Source organism: Ochotona curzoniae, unplaced genomic scaffold (assembly GCF_017591425.1).
Source record: "Ochotona curzoniae isolate NIBS_2020 unplaced genomic scaffold, NIBS_Ocur_1.0 contig_3498, whole genome shotgun sequence".
NCBI lineage: Eukaryota > Metazoa > Chordata > Mammalia > Lagomorpha > Ochotonidae > Ochotona > Ochotona curzoniae.
The window spans coordinates 6244178-6263617 of NW_024465885.1; the positions used below are offsets into that span (position 1 = coordinate 6244178).

The window sequence follows — 19440 nt, forward strand, 5'->3', positions numbered from 1 at the left end:
TTTCCCAGGCCACAAACAGGGAGCTAGATGGAAAGTAGGGCTGCCTGGACTAGAACTGGCACCCATACGGGATCCTGGCACATTCAAGGCGAGAACTTTAGCCGCTAGGTCAGGTCACCATGCCGGGCCCAAATATTAGTTTTTTTTTATAAATTATGTCCAAGCTATTCAGCTCAGGAGATGAAAAATACTAAAAATTTCTGGAAAATATTCTATATCTTTGGGGAAATACATGTTTATGCTGCCTTGGCCTTCTGAAGAAATTTTGTAGCAAGTATAAATGATAAAACCTATTTGTTGAGATAGAGTGAACCAAGGATTTTTAAAACTCAAAGGAACCAGGCCCGGCACGGTGGTGCAAGTGGTTAAAGGTCCTCGCCTTGCACGCCCGGGATCCCATATGGGTGCCGGTTCTAATCCCGGCAGCCCCGCTTCCCTTCCAGCTCCCTGCCTGTGGCCCTGGAAAGCAGTCGAGGACGGCCCAAAGCTTTGGGAACCTGCACCCGCGTGGGAGACTCCTGGCTTCGGATCGGCATAGTATAGGCCCGTTGCGCTCACTTGGGGAGTGAATCATCGGACGGAAGATCTTCCTCTCTGTCTCTCCTCTCTGTATATCCGCCTTTCCAATAATAAAAAAATAAATAAATAATAAAAATAAATCTTTAAAAAAAAAAACTCAAAGTTGGGGAGAGTATTTGGCACAGCTGTTACCACTGTGCAGCTGCCCACTCCCCACAGCAGAGTGGGACCCAGTCCTGGCTCTGTTTCCAGTCCAAGTCTCGTGGTAATGTGCAAACTAAGAGTCAGCAAATGCCGGGCCAGGTGATTGTGTCTGCCATCAACACGGGAGACCAACAGGGAGTTTCTGGCCTAAGGCTCTGGTGTAGCCAAACCTTAGCTATTGCAGGTATTTGAGAAGTGAGCCAGTGGATGAAAGACAACTCACTTTGACTTTTTGTCTTTGTCCTATTTTTGAATAATATGAAAAATGTTTCAAAAAGTCAAAGTGTATCATACTGTACATTTTTGAAATACTGATTTATTTATTTCACTTGAAAGAGTTTCAGAGAGAAGAGTCGTGTGTGTGTGTGTGTGTGTGTGTGTGTGTGTGTGTGTGTGTAAGAGAGAGGGAGAGAGAGATTGAGAATTTTCCATCCACTGGTTCACTTCCAAAAAAACCACAACAACCAGAGGTGGGCTGTTCTGAAACTGGAAGCCAGGGACTTCTTGATTTCCCATGTGGGTTCAAGAGTCTAAGACCTTGGACAGTCTATCCTCTGCTGCTTTTCCAGGCCATTACCAGGTAGCTGGATCGTAAGTGAGGCAATTGGGACTTGAACCAGTGCCTATATGGGATTTTGGAATAACAAAAGTGATTTTCATATATAAAAATTTTACAAATGTAAATTTATACTTTAAAGCAAACAAATACATACATTTAACACCAACTGTTGCTATTAATTTATTCTTCAAACTTACAGTAATATAGTAATATTCTTTCATATAAACACTATATAGAAATTTATTCTAGGATTAACTCAAACTAATTCCCTCACTTGAAATATTCTACTTTGTTTATAATCTGACCACTAATAATTTATATTTTAATATATTAATTTATTTGTTTATAAATAATTCATTAATAGCTATTCTTTCCTTAATAAAGATTATTATTTACTTAGAATGTCAGTGTTACAGTCTGATAGAGAGCAAATGAGGAGAGAAATCTTCCATCCTCTGATTTACTTCTCAGATGTTCCCAGCAGGCAGTGCTGGGCCACTCTGAAGCTGGGTGCCTGGCACTTCTTCCAGTCCTCCTACTCCGATAGCAGAGGCTCAGGTAGATGGGCTGCCCTCTTCTGCTGCTTTTCAGGGCACTGATGGCAAGCTGGATCATTTGAAGTGGAGTAGCTGGGATGTGAAATGGCATCCTATGGGAAGCCTGATGTTGCCAGTGTTGGCTTTGCCGGCTATGTCACAATGCTGCCCTGAATCTCCATTATTTCTCAGTAAATGGATCTAAAATCATACATTAAAAAATGTGCTATGACTTTTATGTCATCACTTTGGTATGCTACATCCTTCCTGGAATTTTTCAACTTTTGTGGAAAGTCCCTCATGGGATTAGAATTAGGATAAGTTTTTTTTTTTTTTAAGATTTATTTATTCTTATTGGAAAGGTGAATATACAGACAGGAGGAAAGACAGAGAGGAAGATCTTCCATCCTATGGTTCACTGCCTAAGCAGCCGTAATGGCTGAAGCTGAGCCACTCCGAAGCCAGGAGCTCTTCTGGATCTCCCATATGGGTGGTGCAGGGTCCCAAGGCTTTCAGCTGTCCTCGAGTGTTTTCCCAGGCCAAAAGAAGGGAGCTGGATGGGAAGCGGGGCCGCTGGGATTAGAACTGGAGACCATCTGGGATCCTGGCTTGTGCAAGGCAAGGACTTTAACCACTACACTATTGTGTTGGGCCCTAGGATAAGGTTTTATGATTTTACCAACCTCAAGAGAAAGTGTGCTTAAATACTTACCATCTTCCTGGGTTATGAGTCCAATTTGAATTGTATAAGTTGATCACATTATTTGTATTTTTTTATATGAGTTGGCCTGAATAACTTGATTCTTTCCATACAACAAAATAACTTCAAAGGTAGACATTTTTTGCTTGTCAGAAGGGTTAATAGTGTCAAATGTCCCAAAGAAAGTTTTAAAATGTTTGAGGTTCTGACAGCATTTTGCCATTAAAATGAATAATTTATACCCACTTTTATGTACAAAAATATATATTTAACTATATAGCTCCATTCTTTCATTATTGTTGCTGACAACTTTTAGTATTAGTCTATTAATCACAGCTAAGCACTCCAGGTCCAAGAACTCAGATCTGCATGCATTAGTGTTTCCATTCCATCAGTTGACTAGCAAAAATTTTGCTAAGACCCTAGTTTTGGTTACCTTGGGACTATGCTCAAGTTCTAAGCAAATTAGAATGTTTGAGTTAGTAAAGTAAGTGTGTACTAATTCAGTAATAGATTTTTTTCATAGTGTATATCCTGAAAGAAGTTAGTATGAGCTTACAGACCAACTTGAAACTAAAGTTGGTATTAAAATACATTTATCCCAGTTTAATATAATTCTTTTCACAGTATTTAGAGTTAGAGGAGGCATGGAATTCCTAAAAGGCATAATCCTAAGATTCAAATAACTTCTGGTATAATGGCAAAAAATGTTTTTTTTTAAGCCAAACAATTCATTTTGCTTTCATGAAATGAAGATAGCCTGACAACTGTTTGTTTAGCTTGTTTCTATTTCATCATTTGTGGGGGAGGGATTCCCTCCTTAGATCTGTAGAAAATACTGAACATGTATCGTTCAGTGCTGGACAGATGAGATCTGCATCATATCAGTCACATATGTTCACAGTCTGTAAGAAAACACTGCAAGGTCACGTTAGAGTGAAACATGGAATTGAATGAGTATGTTGAGGATGTGAGAACAAACTTTTAAGTAAGAGCAGTGCCATGAGTCTAGGCTTCCACAGGCAGAAGTTTATTAAAGGATCAACTCAAATGTTCCATCACTGGAAATATTCTACTTTGCTTACAATTTGAACACTAATAATTTATATTTTAACATGATTTTAGTATTTCTTCATAAATAATTTATTAATAGCTATTCTTTCTTTAATAAAGGTTATCATTTATTTTGAATGTCAGAGTTACAGACTGATAGGGAGAGCGAATGAGGAGGCCTATTTGAATAAATGCAAGAACTAGCAAAGAACTTAAATCATTACTCAAAGAGAGGCAAGCACAGTGCCTAGTCTCTCTCTCTCTTTCTCTCTTTTTAAAGATTTATTTATTTTTAATTGAAAAGTCAGATATACAGAGAGGAGGAGAGACAGAGAGGAAGATCTTCTGTCCAATGATTCATCCCCCCACCTCAAGTGACCGCAATGGCCAGAACTGAGCTTATCCAAAGCCAGAAATCAGATCTTCTTCTGGGTCTTCAATGCTGGTACAGGGTCCCAAGGCTTTGGGCCATCCTCCACTGCTTTCCCAGGCCACAAGCAGGGAGCTGGATTGGAAGTGGGGCTGCCAGGATTAGTACTAGTGCCCATATGAGGTCCTGGTACATTCAATGTTAGGAAAGGCCAAGATACTAGAAAAAAAATACACTTGTATTGCATAAAACTTCTGTTTATCCCAGAGTGGAAATTGGTTCCATTGGTGATGCAAGGAAATGATTGTCCTTTTGTGTAGAAAACTGGTTTGTTTGCGACTGGAGCCATCCCCCTATAAAGGGCTTGCCGCAACCCTCTTGCTAAGTAAGAGGTACCATCCCAAGAATGTCTCACATTGTTTAATTATTCATTGATGTATTAATCAAGCTTAGTGTTAACATAGTAGGAAAAACATGGTGAGACAATGAGGACATAACTGCAAAAGCTTTTAGTGGTGAATCAACTGTTTGATCGGTCAGGTTCCACTTCCTCTACACCCCCTCTTTCATCTCTTTTTCCTTATTTCTCACCTTGCTGAAGCTCATAGCATCAATGGACTGAGACATGTTTGTTTCACTTGGAATATTTTGTTCTTACTGAACATATTTCATATTTCATTCTTTGTAAATATTGTCCATCTAGATGTTTAAGATGAAGAATAGGGTCTCTAACGCTTCAGTTTGTCAAAAATCATGAAATCTGTGATGTTGGAAATATGTCGTGTTCTACCTAGTTTAGGATTCTTACAGCAAATTCTCTGTGTCTGTTTTTATCTGTTTGTACTCTACATGTTGTATACATGTCTTCTTGGCTAGAAGAAACTGGCTGTAGAAACTCTATAACCAGAACCCATGGGTGATTCATCTTATCTTATAAAAAGCAAAATGTATCATGCAGTGATTTTATCATAGAAGGTGGATCAAAAATGTTTGTGGAGTACATAAGTGAAGCAAGAAGGCAGAACAGATATTCAAATTTAAAATCCTTGATTTTGCCCATGCTCAAAATCTGTGTTAATTTTTGTGTGTGATGTGTAAAAGTAGTCTTCAAGAAGTTTATGGAAAATACAGGTTATTCTTTAATCTCATTTTTTATGAACAATGAGAATCTCCTTGTCTATGTTTTGAGTGGTGGCATCCAGTACTCAGTTGCTCATGCTGAGTTCCTCTTCACCTTGTACCACATATTCTACCCCTCAGCATGTTGTAACTTAGCTCTACTTTTAACATATTATATATCACATGTCTAAGGAATGTACACAATCCAACACCATTACTAGTCTAGGACAGGGATAGACAAATTTCAGCTTTGATCCTAGTGCAGCCTGCAGCCAATTTTCTTTAAGGTTTATTGGAACAACACCACATCCCTTTAGTTTACGTGTGATCTGATGCTCTCAGTACAACAGTGACTGAGTAGATAGGAAAAGTGTGATAGAGATTCTATGGCTCTTTTGAGAAAAAAAAATTCTCAAGGGAGCTATAAAGTTTTTTAAATATATTTTATTTTGTTTTATGATATAGTTCCTTAGGCTGTGGGGTTGTCTGTGCCCTTCGCCAAGGTCACCCCCACACTGATTTCCCCTCTAGTTTTACAGTAGCTGTCCTTTATGAACAGTCACAAGTCCATCATGTTATTGAAGTGTTTCCCAACTATGTAGGCATGCACATTGTCAGGGAATTCAATATGTTACTGTTAGGATATATTCAATTCAGGAGTCCATCATTGGTCTGTATGCATAGAGACGTACAGCATTTTGTCTCCATAGCTGAACATATCAGTCTCTGCTATCTGCCATTATATATCTCCTAAAATACAGAACCAGTGAGTACAGTCCACAATAAGGTGAGAAAAATGAATTTTCATCAACATGGAGTTAACAAATATAAAAATGCTACAAAGTACAAAAAATAAAAATAAATCATGAGGGTGGTGAAAACAGGAATCAAAAACCTTCCTGTAGGAATAGATGCCAGTGCGTGGCTCTTGTGGCACTGAAGGAATTACAGTTAATAACTACAACTTTATTATTCATGATATGTAGCAAAATAGTGTTGAAATGAACATTTACAATCTCAAGTGTTTATAAGCAATCCATCTCTTATGCATGACCAATTAATAAATCATAAGCACTTATTGAGAGAGATACAAAAACTAGGAAGTACAAAAAGATTCACAGCATAAGATGAGCAAAACAATCCCTAGCCTTTTTAACGTTGAGCTTTCTGGTGGAAGTTATCTTATAATAGAGCAAAATAGTGTCATCTGACCATTTGGGAATGGCTTATTTCCTTTAGCATAATGATCTCCAATTTGGCCCATTTTCTGCAAACAATTGTATTTCATTCTTTTTAATAGCTGAGTAGTACTCCATAGATGAATAGATGAACCACAGTTTCTTTATCCAGTCCTCTGTCAATGGGCATTTAGGTTGTTTTCAAGTTTTTGCAATTGTTGATTATGCTGCAATGAATGCAGGGGTGAATGTCTCTCATGTATCAGGTCCTTTGGGTATATTCCCAGGAAGGTTTTTTGTTTGTTTTTTACTTGCTCTTTTTATTCTGACAACCTTTTAGATCGGCATAAACTTTTTCTATCTTGTTGCCCAAATTCTTTGACAGATTTTTTATGATAACAAGTTCTTTTTTTAAATTTATTTATTTTTATTGGAAAGTAAGATATACAGAGAGGAGAGACAGAGAGGAGAGACAGAAAGATCTTCCATCCACTGGCTCATTCCCCAAGTGGCTGCATCAGTCAGAGCTGAGCTGATCCAAAGCCGGGAGCCAGGAGCTTCTTTCAGGTCTGTCATGCAGGTATAGGATTCCAAGGCTTTGGGTCGTCCTCAACTTTCTCAAGTCACAAACAGGGAGCTGGATGACGAGCAGGGCTGCCTGGACAGGAACTGGCACCCAAATGGGATGCTAGTGCGCACAAGGCTAAGACTTCAGCCACTAGACTACTGCACTGGGCCCTGAGTTATTTATTTCTTACGTCTTTTTTTTTTACATTACCAAATAAATGATTTATTGAGTATTAGACATCAAGTTACTTTCCAGGCTAAGTGATGTTAACATAAAGAATGCAAGAACACAGTCCATGTCCTAAAGGAACTTACTATTGTGTGTTCTAAGAGATGCATTCACAATATACAAGGAAAATACGCAGAAGCCCCTAACTCTGCTTGGGGTTGACAGAGAGGAACTCATTCAGAAGTTAATCTTCAAATAGTGTCATAATGGATAAGCAGTGCCTCCATTCATAAAGGAATAGATGAACCAACGTGTAGCCAGAGGTAACTGAATGTGCTGAAGTATACAGGAATGAGAAAACACAACATGCTTATGAAACAAAGGTTGTCACCCAAGAACAGGGTATTACAAAAGGCCAGTGGCAGAGACCACACTGTGAAAGACCTACTATGCCACACGAAGATCTTGGTTTTTAGTAGATCCAGAAAATTGTGGAGCTCTTTGTTTGTCTTAAATAAGTGATATTTCTTACGTCTTTGTTTACTAACATTATCTTTGCTGCACTAAAATGTATTCCTTGAGGATAGGCACTTTATGTATCTGTAGCCGAGTCATCTGCTTATACTGTTATTAATAGAAGGTATCTAAAATATTTGCTAGGTTAATGACTGGCTAGTTGTAGGCAGTAATGATCTTTCCCCTTGTGAACTATTGGGTTATTGAGAAGGAATTACTATACCAATTTTCTACTGAAAATATTGCTTTATGCTTCTGTTTTTTTTTTAATCTACTCTTCATTTGCTTCTCCAATAGCCAGCAGGTGTCTTCTCCATTCTTGAAGAGGAATGCATGTTTCCTAAGGCTACTGACATGACTTTCATAAACAAACTCTTCGACAACCATTTTGGAAAATCGGTTCATCTCCACAAGCCCAAGCCCAATAAAAGGAAGAAATATGAAGTTCACTTTGAAGTTGTCCATTACGCTGCGACGGTGAGTTACCTCTAAACTGGGAGCCCTGCATTTTCCTAACTCTTTCAAATGTACTATGTCAGAGTTCTATGTAATAGTTAAGCAAAATTTGGATTAAATAAAGAGAAGAACAGTATTCATCTCAGTTCCAGAAACAGATATTATACTCCTTAGCAATCTGGAAATGGAATAGCCATATCCATATACACAGAGGTGGAACAACTCAAAATGGGCTCTATCATTATAGTTAGCAGCCAGAAAGCTCCACAAAAGGATGGAGACCATTAAAGGCATGCATTTTTCTTTCTACATTTGTTCCTAGATTTTTTTTTTAAAAAAGATCTATTTATTTTATTAAAAAGGCAGATTTACAAAGAGTGGGGGAGAGGCAGAAAAAAAAGTCTTCCATCTGCTGGTTCATTCCCCAAATCGCCACATTGGTTGGAGCAGAGCTGAACCAAAGCCAGGAGCCAGGAGCCTCCTCCTAGTCTCTGACATGGGTGCAGGGTCCCAAGGACTTGGGCCATCCTCTACTGCTTTCCCAGGCCACAAGCAGGTAGCTAGATGGCAAGTGGAACAGCTGAGACATGAACCAGCGTTCAAATGGAATACTGTCTCTGGTAGGTAGAGGATTAGCCTGATGAGCCATTGCACCAGCCCCAAATGAGTAACTTCAATTGATGTTTTCATCAAAGTATTTTAAAATATTTTCTTATTGAGAAATATTCAGTGTTTAGTAATGTTCTCTAAACTTGGCCAACAAAGGTTTATTATGATACCCACAGTTTGTCCTTAAAGCTCTGCTGATATGTGTGCCCATTTTTCTCCCCCGCTTTTCTTCTGGTCAGGTCCTCTGGGTGATATAAAAAGCAATCTAATTAGAGAGTAATATTTCACCCTAAAATAATCTATTAACTCTATTCAGATTTTCTTATAATCATCCTCTTAGACATCCTGGAATGTTAATTAAATGATGTTTAGAATTAAACGCGGTTGTATTTTCTGTTTGTTTTATGAGTGCTCATTCAGTCCAGGACAGCTGGATTGCTTAATCTGTTCTTTCTGTGAAGGATTACTGATTGGAATTGTTCCCATTGGAATCACCATTTAATCCTTCCTCCTTCGGTCCCTTCTTCTCCCTCATCCTCCCTTTTCTTCTCTCTCCTTCTCCCTTCTATTACTTTATTCTTTTTCTCTCCCTCATCTCCTCTTCCTGTCTCCCTTTTGACAGTGTGAAAGATACACCTTGAAGATCTCATTACTTTGCACAATAGACATCTGGAATATTATTCAGTTCTATTATACCACTGTGATTTAGTTAAAGCATTTACATTAACTTGTGGTGTGTTCTCCAGTGAGGCATAGTTTTCTGTTAACTTAGGTAATTTTCCATTTTGTTACCTGCATACCTTTCCAAAGGTACCTTATAACATCAGTGGTTGGCTTGAAAAGAACAAAGACCTTCTTAATGAAACAGTGGTGGCTATATTTCAGAAGTCTTCCAACAGAGTCCTGGCGAGTCTTTTTGAAAACTACATTAGTAGTGACAGTGGTGAGTCAATATCCCTCCGTTCTTCAGCCTTAGAATGGATCTCATGGTTGCTTTGTTTTACTAACATCCTTCCATCTTTCCCAGACCAATCTGTTTTTGCTCCCCCTAGTGTAAGTTATTTTATTTTGTTAGCCTGTCTGCATAAAACTGGTTCTTTTTCAAAATGATGCTAGTGTTTTATGAGACATATGTACATTGACATTAACAACTGCATGGAAAATGTGCATTATAAAAACTATGTATGCATGTGTTTCAAATTGTTTTTGCACCAACATCAGCAAATTTCTGTGTGTTCTGTAACTGATACAACAATAAACCATTTTTCCTTTCCCTGTCTTTGGATCTACATATCACTAAAAATACAATAGTATTCAAATTGGAACACTGAAAAATTCTACAACATCTTCTATGTGTTCAAGTAATGTTTCTCTCTTTAAATCAGCTTAAGTACAGTAAGTAATATATTGAAAGTCAAGATATGCTGAAAGCTAGACCTCTTGTGCCAAATAGTCAAGGTGTCACAAATTACATAATTTTAGTGGAGAATTAACGTGGTAATTATAGAGTAAATGGCATTTATGTCATTGCAAAAATTCAACAGAAAATAAGAAGTAAGATGGAGCGTAGGAGCTGGAGAGGGAGGGGGGATAGGAAGTACTATGTTCTTAAAACTGTATATATGAGATACATGAAACCTACTACCTTTATGTAAGTAAGTCTTAAAAAGGAAAACTTCTCAAAAGAGCTATTTCAGTAAGCACATGCATGCTAAGGGAAACATCTCTATTGCTGATATAGAGAATACTTCAATAATTTTTGTATAAGTTCATATCAGACACAACATCATCTTAAGCCAAAGGTCATACAGAATGTGGCCCTAAAGTGATTAAGTTGGAGAAGAAGTTTGAAGCCATGAAACTTTGGTTCATGAGATTTAAGGAAAGAAGCTATCTGCACAGCATGTAAGTTGAAACAGCAGGTGTTGCTATAGAAGCCATAACAAGTTCTCCGGAAACTCAAGCTAAGCTAATAAATGAAAATGGCTATGCTAAACAACAGATTCAATGCAGATAAAATTGCCTTATTTGGAAGCAGATATCATCTTGAAACATACTGCTTAGAAATGAGCACTCAATATTGACTTTAAAGTTTCGAAGCACAGACTGATTCTTTCTTTAGGGGTTACGGAAGCTGATAACTTAAAATTAAATCCCAGAACCCTTAAAAATGGTATAAAATCCACTCTGCCTATTACTTATAGTGTTTAAGTAAATCTGAGATGATATCACACTTTTTTATTAGATGGCTTGCTGAATATGTTGAGTTCAGCATGGAGACCTACTGCTTAGCAGGGAAAAGATTATCACTTCAAAATGTGACCACTCATTGACTGTGCAGCCAGATGCCTTACAACTCTGATGGAGGTGTATAGTGAGATTGGTGTTTTCTTGCCTGCTAACACAGTGTCTATTGTGTAAATTGAATCAATGAATAAGTTTGACTTTCAAGTCTTATTATTATAGAAATGGATTGCATAAAGCTCTATCTGCCATGGGTGGTGATTTCTCTGTTGAGTCCAGGTAAAGTAAATGAGAAAACTTCAGGAAAGGAGTTAAAATTCTTCATTACATTAAGTACACTTATGGCTCATGATAGGAAGTGATAATATCAACATTTACAGGAACTGGGAAGAAGCTTACGGTTTTGCGTTTGAAACATCAGTTGAGAAATGACAGCAGAAATGGAGCTACAAGTATATAATGAACATGTCATGGAATTACTACAGTCTCACAATAAAACTTTAATGAATGAATGATTATATCTTGTGAATGCAAAGAAAATGGTTTCTTGAAATTCAGTCTGCTCTTGATGAAGATTCCACGAATGTTGCTTAAGTGGCAACAAAGGATTTAGGAACTTATAAAAACTTGATTGATAAAGGACTTCAGAATTTGCGAATATTTATTCAATTTTTTGAATTTTAATTTTAACTGATACATAAATAATGTGCATATCTATGGGTTATGGTGTGGTGTTTTGATACACTTATGTACTATCTATTATTCAAATAAGGATAAACATATCTATGCCAATCAAGAGTTATTACAGCATCATTGTAAAATTTTCAAAATAATTTTTGGGACATTTTCTTTCTTTTTTTAAAAAAAATTCATGGGCCCTATCATTTAGTGGAAGGGCAGATATACAGAGGAGGACAGATAGGAAGATTTTTCTGTCCACTGGTTCACTCCCCAAGCGGCCACAGTACCTGGAGCTGAGCCAATCTGAAGCCAGGAGCCAGGAGCTCTTCTGGATCTCCCACACAGGTCCCAAGGTTTTGAGCTGTCCTCAAGTGATTTCCCAGGCTACAAGTAGGGAGAATAGGATAGGAAGCAAGGCTGCCGGGACTAGACCTGCCGGGATCCTGGCATGTGCAAGGTGAGGACCTTAGCCACTATGCTATCATGAGCTTACAGTCTGTCACACAATTGTTCACATATAGAAACTGTTGTGTTGATGCTATATCCTACAACATTACCAACTCCTATATGAGTTCATTGAGTCCCTTGCTAGAGTATTTTGGTTCTCCTGTTGTGTCATCTGCAAACAGGAATGACTTGATTTCCTCTTTTCAAGGTTTGTTCCTTTGATTTCTCTTTCTTGTCTAGTGGTTGTAGCTAAAACTTCCAGGATTACACAGATTAGTAGTGGTGAGTGTGGGCATCCTTGTCTGATTCTTGGTCTTAGTAAAAATGCCTTCAACTTTCCCCTGGTCAATATGATGCTGACCATGGACTTTTCATGTTTCCTTATTTGCAATGAGGAGTGTATGCTCTGTACCCAATTTGCTTAGGATTTTTTTTTATCATAAAAGGATTATGTATTTTAGCAATTTTTTTTATTCTTCAGCTTGTTAATGTAATGTATTATATATACATTATTCATCCCTGTATACCAGGTATAAATCTGACTTGGTACTGATGAAAGATCTTTCTGATGTGTTGTTGGATTCAATTAGCTAGGATTTTATTGAAGATTTTTGCATCAATACCCATCAGGGATATTGGTTTATAGACTTTTTCTTTGTTGTATCTTTGTTTAATTTTTATAAGATTTATTTATTCATTTGAAAGCGTTCTAGAGGGTGGCAGGGAGGCAAGAAAGAAGGGAGGGAGAAAGAGAGAGAGATAGAGAGAGAATCTTCCACATGCTGGCTTACTCTCCAGATGGCTGCAAGAGCTGAGACTGACCCAGGTTAGGAGCCATTCATTTCTTCCAGGTCTACAATGTCAAAGCACAGCCCTATCATTTAGTGCATTTCCCAGGCCATTTGGCAGGGAGCTGGAAATGGCTAGAAATGAATCCATGGGGATGCCATCACATTGCCATCACATTGGCCCCCAACTTTTGCCTATTTTTATGTTGACTAAATAAAGCTTTAGTCACTGTTTTTGCACAGCCTTAAGAAAAAGTACCAGCAAAAGACATTTAATGTTACATAGCATATTTTAAAGCTTTTGGTAGATACTGCCATATTGTTTCTTGAATGTTAATGCATTTATCCTTTCATCAACAAGGTATTATAATATGAAAAACATATCTTCATAATTTTTCTTTCCTTTTTTATAGCATTGCAGTGTGGGGAGAAGAGATACAAGAAAGGAGCTTCTTTCCAAACAGTTGCATCTCTGCATAAAGTAATTTTAATTGCATCTTCATATATTAACTGTTTCACAATCTGCAGTTTGTGCTTATTTGAAATTCTGTATCTTGAAATAAGGGTAAGTTTAGTAACTTAATCCAAAAACATAAAGCTTTATCTTGGTATCAAGGAGTTTAGATGACAATGTGAGTACTTCATATCTGCTCATCTATCTTTTCTGAACTCCTTTTCCAGTTGATATGAATATTAGGTCATGACGCCTCATAATTCCCAGAGTTTTCCTTGGTCATGTGGGTAGGTAAGCTGCCTCCTTGACCTCTTTCTCCATATTTCTCAAGAAAGGACCAACTGTGGTACAACTGGTACATTTATATTTTCAGCTCCTGTGGGAACTAAAATAAATTAATCCATACAATTGATTTTTTTCTTCTCCTGCTCTACCTTGCTGCCTTTACACTCCAAGTGAATCTATCCTATCAACACATCTATATTCCCTAGGAATAGAATACGTAGATCTTCTACATATAGGAAATGTGGGGGAAAATTCTATTTTCCCATTTTGTTACTTTGACCTAAGACATTGCTACCAAATAAAAACAAGTGTGAATTTATTCACAATGCAACTCTCTGTGTTAGATAAATCTTTATTTTCCAAAGGAAAGAAGCAATTTATTTTTGATAAACAAGGAAGAATATTGAGCTCATTATTTTATTAGTGGTTTAATGTTGGCTATAAAATTGACAAATTTGAAGACATTTGCAAGTGGTGTTTTTAATGATTTGAAAAGTAATAGGGTGTTTATTGCTTTGTTTATTTTAGAAAAACTTGAATAAATTGATGACTAATCTGAAATCAACAGTGCCTCACTTTGTAAGATGTATAAACCCCAATATGAACAAAACACCAGGTAAGAGCTAGAATTTTTTCTTCTGTACATAGAAGGACACATTTTATTTTAGCTATGCTATAAGCCTTTTCAGAAATATGTACTAAAATCTTTAATATAAATGTAGAATTTTATAAGGAAAAAATTTAAGTTGAAAGTGACATATTGAACACCTGTTCAATATTGTCTTAGAATTGAAATTCAAATGCACATGTTGAAGAATTTCACAAAACAGTTTCAACTGAGTCATATAAAAATTGACAGCACCATTTGAATTCCTCCTGAATTTTTTTATAATTTTTAATTTTATTCTTAATATTTTTTTGCATAGTTGAGAAGGATGCATGCCCATCTATACTCTGATTAAGGTGGGAAGGGTCCATGACTGGAGGAAGATGGGTATGACAAATGTTCCCGTTTCTTTCTTTTCATTCTTCTGGTCTGCTGGGCAGGGAAAGGAAGGGGACCACTGCTTGCTATCTAATCACATCAGCACCTAGGAATGGGGGACAGTCATTTGATGATATCTTACAGACCTCATGTGGGAAAGAATGTTTTGAAGGTGTTACTGGAGTGATTTTGACACTTGTGAGATATTGCTGTCAGCTTTGTTGCACTAGGGTTGAGAAAAACTTTACAAGTTCTCTTGGTTGGCTGACCAAGTTTACCTTAGTACATATACAGTCTCAGGTGCAAAGCTTGGCCAGGAAAGTTGTAAAAACCATTCCATTTTCCAGCCTCTGATGAGGTACTTGACAGCCATTGCCAGCTGAGGTGACCTGGCTGTCATGCTCCCCAGGTGCATCTAGGTATGCAGTCCAACGCACAAGCATCAGCAACTAAGGAAGCCAAGCCCAAATACATTGACTCTAAGGTTGGGACACATATATGGTAACATTTCCTTAGACCAGGATTTGAGTTCAGCAATCTAGTTGGGGAGTCCACCAAGAAACCTGGCCTGGGGTGATCTCAGAATTGACTCTTGTGTGTGCCAGATGGTGCAGAATCAGGTTTGGCCAATTGGCTGCAGCAACCAATGCATATACCAGTGGATGCAGCTGTCTAGTCAGTTCTATCCCTAGCCCCAACATTCACTTAATAGACAGGTGCAATGGCCTAGCCTTAGCCCAGCCTGTGGCAGGCTTGGTCTTCATACACAGGTACCACAGCCTAGTTAATGATGCCCAAGTAATCTCTACCAGGCTTACCCCAAACCTCAGGGATTGTATGTGCCAGACTGTGCTGTAGCATAACCTGATATGGCTTTCATGCACACTCATGAGTGCTGTGGCTTAGTTCGGCTTGCCCCTCCCACACATCTGGCCCACTCATATGTCAACATGTGCTACAGCTCATACTGACCTGACCTCATCAGCAGGAGCTGTGGCTAACCAGGGAGTTCCCCAAGTTCCTTTATCAGGTCCACTGGGTTTGTGTGCCAGTGAGTGCTGTGGCCCAGCCAGATGTGACTGTCACCCACTCCTGGCACTCATTGGTGGATATTATGGCTTAGCCTGTCTGACTTGCACCCATTCTGGCTCTAACTGATGGGTGCTACAGCCTAGCCCAGCCTTCCTACCTCCAGATTGGCTCTCATGTGACCAGCAGGTGTCAGATGATCCTGCTTAGCCCAGCCTGATGACCTTCAGTTCCTTTCTCTAAACCTTCCCATTTCAATTCCCTCACCTACCTGTCAGTGCAGTGGCCAGATCAGTAGTGGAAGCCCCAGGGGTCATTCCTGCCCTGTCAAACATTATCTCAGCCACTCCACTCCAACGTGTCTCCAGGCCCCTTTCTCAGGTGATCTTCAGTCTCCCTGCCTTGAGGTTGAGATGGCATGTCCCTGCCTAGTGTTCCCAACCTTCCATATATATATATATATAGAAGAATAGACAACTTTGCTGGCACACTGCTGTAGATAACACAAATGTGGCATTAGCCAGGCTCAGAATGCCTGCTAGCTATTAGCTGCTTTTCTCCTAGGAGTGTAACACTTGCCTCTGTTTAAGGCAGCCTAGGCAGTTGCCTCAAGCTGGAGTCCTCCTTGAATTTCATGCTAAAATGTGGGTGAGTTTTAATACCATTGTCTACAGGGGCAAAAGTATAATAGGATGTGTTTGACTAATCAATTGAGGGACTGAGGTAGATATTTCAGCATAAATACATTTATTTGGTCTGAGTTGACCATAAATAAATTTTTTTTTCTAATTGTTAGAAAATACTAACATCCTTCCCAGTACCTTCCTCTTCCTTCTTCCTAATAACATCCATTTATTTAATTATAGGATTCTGGGAAGCAGATTCTTTTTGAGTAGTAAAAGGTAGCTGAAGAATTATGGGATAACTGAGTGGATTTTGAACTTAACAACAGACTTTTACTGATATCAAGCTCTTGTGTTGCTTTCTGTACACCATGGGTTTTAAGATTCCCAAGCAACTCTTTGGAATTGCAGCCATCACAGAGCCTTTGATGGAAGTTATCAGCCTCATAGGAAAGGCACTTAGAGCTTCACAGAATGAACCAGCCCTGGTATTAGTAGTCATATATTGATACTGGTTTCCAAGAGTTCAGCAGATCTTGCATTTTTTATTAAACCTTCTGTAATTAAGACCCCCATCTTGACAATCTGTTGCTTATTTGGAGAAAGTGCAATACAGAACAATGATGCCACTGCTTGTGTTTTGGCAGCAGATTGCATGTTCATTTATGGTAGCCTGTTTTTGCCTCATTGCTTCTTTTCACCTGTGTGCACCAAGGAACACTAGTTCTGCACAGCAAAGAATGTAATTACTGTATCTGTTTTGGAGCAATTGTATTACCTATCAGAATTGCCTTCTACTGACACAACTCTGAATTCAGCATTTTCTAAAAGAAATTTATGTCAAAAGACAAACCCCAAAACACATCACTTTTGAAAGCAATATTTTATATATGTTTGAATAGATGATTGTGTCTTAAGCGTCATATTTCTGTCTGTTCTAATCAATCACCTGTGTCTGTCCACGAAAGAGATCTCGTTACAGAAATATGGGTTCCTGACAGATCTATTTCTATGACCCTGAGCTTAGAAAGAGCCATCTTTCCCCCATCTGTCTTGTAATTTCATAGTAGGCTGTTGTTGTAGAAGTGCTCCTTGACCTTGTCCAGAAGAATTTCTGAGAGCAGGAGCCAGTGGTGTCTTGAATGGGCTTCTACAGCAGAAGCATCTAGAGCAGATTGTAGCTGACAGCCTCTTTTGATGAACAAAGAGATCATAAATGTAAACTTAAAGTACAGGATAAATTTAGATTTTGTCAAGTTATAAGAGAAGAATAAAAACGAGACGGTCGTCAAGTCCTTTCTAGGCAAAACTGTAAACAGAATTTTATTTGTTGTGTGCATCTGCCCCTTTTATCACTCTCCTTCTTAGAAATGGCAGCTCACTTTTGTGTTTTAACCCTACTCCCTAGTTGGGTTCTTTTTTTAAGATTTATTTATTTTTATTGAAAGGCAGATATACAGAGAGGAAGATCTTCCACCTGCTGATTCACTCTCCAAGTGGCCATAATGGCTGGTACTGAGCTGATCCAAAACCAGGAGCCTCTTTCAGGTCTCCCATGTGGGTGCAGGAACCCAAGACTTTGGGCTGTCCTTGATTGCATTCCCAGAATGCCAGCAGGGAGCTGAATGTGGAACAGGGCCACCAGGATTAGAACCAGTGCCCACATGGGATCCTGGTGCATGTAAGGCAAGGACTTCAGACACTAGGCTACTGTACCAGGCCCTCTAGTTGGGTTTTGATATGTGGGTTTCTGGTGAAAATAAGCAAAATATATATATTTATACATATCTACATATATATGTACATATATATTTTTTCATTTTCCAGGAGTATCTCCTTATAAAACCCACTCCAACTGAACTAAAGGACTTATTGCATGTTAAAACAAGTTTCATGTTATTTATATTTATGAATTCTTACAGAATAGGATGGATACTACAAATATCATCAGGCTGCAAGTGAAGAAATTCCTGTGATCTTAGAAGAACATCAAATATTTAACTGTTTAAAAAAATGTAACATATACAAAATAAGAAAACAAATCTGCCATGATTTTGGGATTCAAACTAAATCATACTTCTTTTCTCAGGTGTAATGGACTCATACTTGGTTCTGCAACAGCTGCACTGTAACGGTGTCTTGGAAGGGATTAGAATATTCCGTGAAGGTTTTCCATACCGACTGTTGTACACTGATTTTCAACAAAGGTAAATACTCATTAATACTCATTCCAGTATCCAAGAACCCTGAGGAAGTTCATTCTGTCTTTCTCTAGTAACCAGTATTTAGGCATGCATTTTTTGAGGGAGGAATGTGTTTTGGTGGTGAGGAGATATATAGTGACAGAATTATTATTATTTCTCCTAAATCTATCATCTATGTAGCCATGGTATCATTAAGTATCTGTTCTTAGATAATAAATCCACACATAGAAGAACTACATATGGAAGTAAAAATATGGAGGCTGAACTGAATTTCTGAAATATTGTCCCTAATCTGCAGATATACATAAAGGTATATAGTAGAAAGGTAGATAGATACTGATAAATATACAGATGTACCTGCCATCCAGATAGGCCATTACTTCATAAGAAGTCCTGTGAAAGGAAGGAAGCCAACCGGGTGTGGGCAGAAGTACAACAGACTTCTGTGGTTTCTATGTCAGAATTCTGAAAGTGTAAATTACGGGTCATCAAGACTTTTGAGCGTAGATGCTAGAGTAGAAAGGGAACCTGTCCAGAATCAAGAGGCATATTTCTCATTCTCTATAAACTCAGCATTAGGATGAAGGACTCTTTAAAAGATATTTAATGTATTTGCCTTCATCCTCATTGTCCATCTGATAGTGATTTTATGTTTCCCCTCCCCCCTTTCTTTATCCTTCCAATTCTACTTTTTCCAATAGTGTGAACAATCACTATGACAACTTTAAACTTTAATATTGATTTAGTTTGTGAGATTGAACATACTGGAAATAGCTTTATTTCAACACTTGGTCCCCTGCTCCTAATTTACATTAGGTACTGCATTCTGAACCCAAGGACTTGTCCAAAGAGCAAGCTTGTAAATAGTAAGAAAGTTACTGAAGAACTGCTTGGCTCCCTGGATATACACCCAACCCAGTATCAATTTGGAATCACTAAGGTAACCAGAAAACTGCTAAGAATGTGGAGAAAAGTGGAAAGAAATTATGTGTCTTAAAATACCCATGTGTGAAAGATTCTAAAGCATTTTTCTATTTTAATGACTGATAGAGTGAATTGAAAATGGGAACTTCAGAAGGAAAACTCAATTCTTAAAGCTCAGTCTTCACCATATTTACGTTTGTATTATAATTTGTTCCCAGATG

At 38.1% G+C, this 19440-nt stretch overlaps 1 protein-coding gene across 1 annotated transcript in view; it reads left to right on the forward strand.

The window, feature by feature from the left end:
* Positions 1 to 19440, forward strand: part of MYH15 (myosin heavy chain 15) — a 174895-nt gene that overhangs the window by 59476 nt on the left and 95979 nt on the right. Inside the window, exons 16-21 of the mRNA XM_040980919.1 lie at positions 7788 to 7967; positions 9366 to 9498; positions 13129 to 13196; positions 13983 to 14070; positions 18181 to 18298; positions 19112 to 19235. Of these exons, the coding sequence (XP_040836853.1) occupies positions 7788 to 7967; positions 9366 to 9498; positions 13129 to 13196; positions 13983 to 14070; positions 18181 to 18298; positions 19112 to 19235 (711 nt within the window). The remainder of the gene's footprint in view (positions 1 to 7787; positions 7968 to 9365; positions 9499 to 13128; positions 13197 to 13982; positions 14071 to 18180; positions 18299 to 19111; positions 19236 to 19440) is intronic.